A 5,261-nucleotide genomic window follows, 5' to 3' on the forward strand; every position below is an offset into this window, starting at 1 on the left:
ATGTCGTTTGGGTTGTGCAATGCTCCCGCCACTTTCCAACGTTGTATGATGGTGATTTTTTCAGATATGGTGGAAAAGTCTCTTGAAGTCTTCATGGATGGTTTTTCAGTATTTGGTGAGTCCTTTGAAACTTGTTTGGCTAACTTGGAACAAGTCTTGTCTAGATGTGAAGAAACAAACTTGGTACTCAATTGGGAAAAATTCCATTTCATGGTATAAGAAGGCATTGTTTTGGGCCATAGAATTTCTAACAAGGGCATAGAAGTGGATAGAGAAAAGCTTGAAGTCATTGAAAAATTACCACCACCTACTACAGTCAAGGGGATTAGTAGCTTTATGGGGCACATGGGCTTCTATAGGAGATTTATAAAAGATTTTTCAAAGATTTTCAAGCCCCTTTGTTCCTTACTTAAGCAAAATTGAGCATTTGAGTTCACCAAGGAGTGTCAAGAAGCATTTGTGACTTTGAAGAAAGCTCTTATCACCGCACCCATCATTGTAGCTCCATATTGGTCTCTTCCCTTTGAATTGATGTGTGATGCTAGTGACTTTGCTATGGGTGTCGTGCTTGGGCAACGAAAAGAGAAGGTGTTTCATTCCATTTATTATGCAAGCAAGACATTAGCCGATGCTCAATTGAACTATACCACCACCGAGAAAGAACTTTTGGCGGTGGTGTTTGCTTTTGACAAGTTTAGAGCTTATCTTGTGGGGACTAAAGTTGTGGTTTACACAGATCATTCAACGATCAAGTATCTAATAGCCAAGTATGATGCTAAGCCAAGACTTATTCCATGGGTGTTGCTTCTTCAAGAATTTGACTTGGAAATTCGGGATAGAAAAGGAACAGAGAACCAAGTGGCTGACCACTTATCTAGACTTGAGACTGGTAGTGAAAAGCAAGGTGAAGGGCCTATTAAAGAGACATTCCCCGATGAGTAATTGTTGGTTGTGAACCAAGTCACTACACCATGGTATGCTGATTTTGTCAACTATTTGGTGAGCGGTTAACAACCACCTGACTTAAATAGGCAGCAACTCAATAAATTCTTTCATGATGTGAGATTTTATTATTGGGATGAGCCCTATTTGTTCAAGCAATATCCAGATAAAATCATGAGGTGTTGTGTGCTTGAGGATGAAGTTTCAAGTATACTAGAGCATTGTCATTCAACTCCTTATGGTTGACATTTTGGTGGGCAAAGGACAGCAGCTAAGGTTTTTCAATCGGGGTACTATTGGCCTTCTATCTTCAAGGATGCTCATGACTTTGCTAAAATATGTGATCGATGCCAACATGTGCGATATATTTCAGCAAGGAGTGAAATATCTTTGACTTGCATCCTTGAAGTGGAATTGCTCGATGTTTGGGGAATCGATTTCATGGGGCCATTTCGACTGTCATTTAGAAATTTATATATCTTGGTGGCTGTTGACTATGTCTCTAAGTGGGTTGAAGTAGTGGCAAGTCCTACTAATGATTCTAAGGTAGTCATGAAGTTCTTACATAAGCATGTTTTCACCCGCTTTGGCACTCCAAGGGCACTTATAAGTGATGAAGGCACTCACTTTGTGAACCAGATTTTGGCAGCTTTGTTAGTCAAATATAGTGTGAAAACAAGATTGCTATAACCTACCACTCTCAAACAAATGGTCAAGCTGAAATATCCAATAGGGAGATTAAGGGAATCCTAGAGAAAGTGGTGAATCATAGTAGAAATGATTGGTCTCAGCGATTGGATGATGCTCTTTGGGCCTATAGAATGGCTTTCAAAATCCCTTTGGGAATGTCATCGTATCATTTGGTTTTTGGGAAAGCTTGCCATTTGCCCATTGAGTTGGAGCATAAGGCATATTGGGCCACTAAGAAGTTTAATATGGATCTCCAAGCTGCTGGAGAAGCTCAAAAGTTACAATTAAATGAGCTGGAAGAGATGAGGTTTTTCTCCTATGAAAATGCTAAGTTGTACAAGGAGAAAACTAAGAGGTGGCATGACTAGAAAATTCAAGCTCGAGTCTTTGAGAAGGGGCAGAAAGTGTTACTCTTCAACTCGCGCTTGAAGTTGTTTCCTGGCAAATTGAAGTCCCCCTGGTTAGGCCCATTCACCGTGGTGAAAGTGTATCCCTTTAGAGCAATTGAAGTTCGGGAAGATCAATCTAGAAGTGAATTTAAAGTGAATGGGCAGCGCTTGAAACAGTATTGGGGAGGTGAGGTCGACCGCGAGAAAACCTCCATCACTTTGGAGGATCCTTAAAGCCGTTGTTGTTTTGGGTTGTCAAGTGATTCAGGCACTAAATTTAAGACAACCCTAAAAGAAAGAAGTGTAGAATAATATGAATATAAAAATATATATACATATCAAGTATAATATATACATATATATAAGTAGTTATTGTTCTTCTAATTTCTTTTAATTCTTTAGTTTTGCTAGTTTAATTTCATGTGATTATGTTGTTTATAGAAGTGGTATTACTTTTTTTCTTGTGTTTCAGGGGTTACAAGGTGAAAATTTGGCATTCTGGAAGTCAGTTCTGGGTCTGATGGTTTTGCGAAATTTTTGCTTCTGCAAACAGGGAGCAAACATTTCCGAAAAAATGGAGGGGTTCCGTCAAATTTTGTTTGCTGAAGCAAAATGGTGGCATTTTTGGGCTGGCACAATTCTGGGTCATAGTTCGTTCAAAGATAAAAATATATATATATACCTATACAGAAATATATATATATACAAAATAACCAAAAATATAATATAAAATATACGAAATATATATATATATCAGTAACATATATATCATATACAATATATATATGTATATATAATACCCAAATGCCCTATTTCCCCTAACCCGTAGTCTCCATAAACTCTCATCAGCACCATTCTCTTGGACCATGAACCTCTTCAATCATTTTCGCCCACGGCCACCCAAAATCCAGCACCTGTAATCACTCGACTCACCAGCCATCACCCAAGAAGAGCCATTGGACCCAGGTGCAGCTCTGTTTGAGCACCACGCAGAGGCTCAGTTCCACAGGTGCCATCCTGTCGAGCGACCCACCACAAGCCTTGAGCCCCGGTGCCAGACTTGATCAGGCACTCATTTGACCATACGCGACCCACAAGCCCTTCTCACACGATCTCGGCACCAACAATTCAAAGCACCTAGGAGCAATCACCCTTCGCACACCACCGAACGCCCTTGCTGATTTGGTCAGACACCACCCCAAGTATCCGAGCGCAAGCATCCCAACGCCGTTTGTGCACCACACCGAGGCGTGGCTTCACCAGGTGCTTAGCCCCGTACACCCATATCTTCGGCCAGCCAAGTCCGAGCCTAGGTGTCTCCAAGCCAGAGCCTAGAACAAATCAATCTGAGCCCATGTGCACCTCAGTAAGCTTTGAGTGTCAGTAAGGCCACTACTCTCTCGGTCTAGCAGTTCCATTTTGGTATTCTTCTCTGTGTTCCTGTGCTATTATTGTGAATATTGTTGGAATATCTGTTAATGAATATTTGAGTTTGGGGGGAGTCCATTGGCACTATTGTTTAGGTGTTGTTATATTGCTCTGGTGATCTATTGTTCTGTTGGCAGTTTGGGGGGTGATTTGTTGTTTGTTAGCAGCATTGTTTAGGTGTTCGTTGAGAAGCAGTGCATTTGGTATTTGGGTGATTGTTTTGCTGTGTTGCTGACTTCTGATACATTTGCTCCCTTTTTGCCAATATGGCCACTAAAACAAGGGCTCAGTGAAAGAAATCCAAATCAACCTCTACCCCACCAAAAGCCAAACAGAAAGCTACTGCCCCAAGCTCTACCCCACCACCAGCCAAAAATAAATCCACACCAAGCTCTATACCCCCACCAAAAGCCAAATAGATTCCCACTGCCCCACTGCCATTGCCTTCCCCAACCACTGTAAATAACCCTACTCCTACCATCACCAAACATGTAACTAAGAAAACACCCACCATACAAAAATCCAAAAGGCCAACTAAACCCGCATTAGTCGCACCTCCACCCAAGATACAAAAGACCTCTGCTTCCACCAGAGCTGTGCCCAAGCCCAAACCTACTACTGTACCAACCCTAAACACCAAGAAAAATCCTGTCCCTTCAGGTCCCTCTAAGAAATTTGTTTCTGCTCCAACCTCGGAAAAATATGAGTCCATTAAGACCAAGAAATTGCTCCCCGAAAAAGGATTTTTTCCTACCACTGTTGAGGTGCCAGCTTTCATCAGTGATGTCATTGAGCAACACAATTGGGAAACTTTCTGTCAAAAACCAGAGCATGCTATTATTCCATTGGTGCATGAGTTTTATGCTAACATGGCATCCTCTGCGAATTCTGAAGTGATCATTCATGGCAAGGTTGTTTCATTTTATGGTGCAGCTATTAACTCATTATTTGGGCTAGACAGTTTTGAGTGCGCTATGTATAATGATATGGTAGTGGCCCATACACCAGACAACTTTGACAAGGCACTGCAACTTGTCACATCTCCCGGCGCTCAATAGTGTGTCTCTTCCGATGGTGTTCGCACTCTATTGCACACTTCTATTTTACCTGAAGCTGGAGTGTGGTTGCATTTCCTCAAATGTCGCTTGCTGCCTACCACACTTGACACTATGGTGTCCAAGGAGCGGGTACTTCTGTTATATTGAATGATGGCTGGTGTAATATCCCCAATTCCCTAATATGGCTTAGTGCCTAAATTAGGGGGCTGGGAGGCAATAATTGTTTTAACTATGTGTGAATATATTATGAGCATGTCATTATGTGAATTATATTATAATATAACTATGCTAGCATGTTCAGAAATATTAAATATGTGTGTGGGCCCGTTTCTTATAAAAAGGAAATTTTAGTAATTTGACCCGCTGAGGGTATAATTGTAATTATGCGTCTGTGTGATTGATACCACATTATTATGTGGATATATTTGGGTTACTCAACGCGAGGCGATCCTAGTGAGCAAGTTAGCAGAAAAGTCACAACGGGGTCAAATACCCGGCTCGAGGTGAACTAGGGGTATTCTAGTAATTTAGCACATTACTAGGGGTTATCGGGTAATGAGGAATTATTTGGTAATCATTTGAGGGAATTAGAGATCACTGGAATTTGCAAGGCGTTAGTTATGGTTAGCGAGGAAAAAGAGGGGTAAAAGACTCATTTACCCTTATGAGCTTTGGAGAATGGGTAATGGGCTGAGGGTAAATTGGTCATTCCTAGCCTAAGGAGAGGTAACACTTAGAGAGTTCAGAAGCTAGT

The 5,261-nt window shown here is 41.3% G+C and overlaps 1 protein-coding gene across 1 annotated transcript; it reads left to right on the forward strand.

Annotated features, from left to right (window-relative positions):
• On the forward strand, nt 1-2,000 carry LOC133785407 (uncharacterized). The gene is made up of 4 exons (XM_062224648.1): nt 1-183; nt 442-938; nt 1,206-1,488; nt 1,611-2,000. Exons 1-4 carry the CDS (start codon nt 1-3, stop codon nt 1,998-2,000), a joined length of 1,353 nt encoding a protein of 450 aa, XP_062080632.1.
• Nucleotides 2,001-5,261: the final 3,261 nt, after the last annotated feature.

The sequence above is a fragment of the Humulus lupulus genome, chromosome 6, assembly GCF_963169125.1.
Source record: "Humulus lupulus chromosome 6, drHumLupu1.1, whole genome shotgun sequence".
Lineage (NCBI taxonomy): Eukaryota > Viridiplantae > Streptophyta > Magnoliopsida > Rosales > Cannabaceae > Humulus > Humulus lupulus.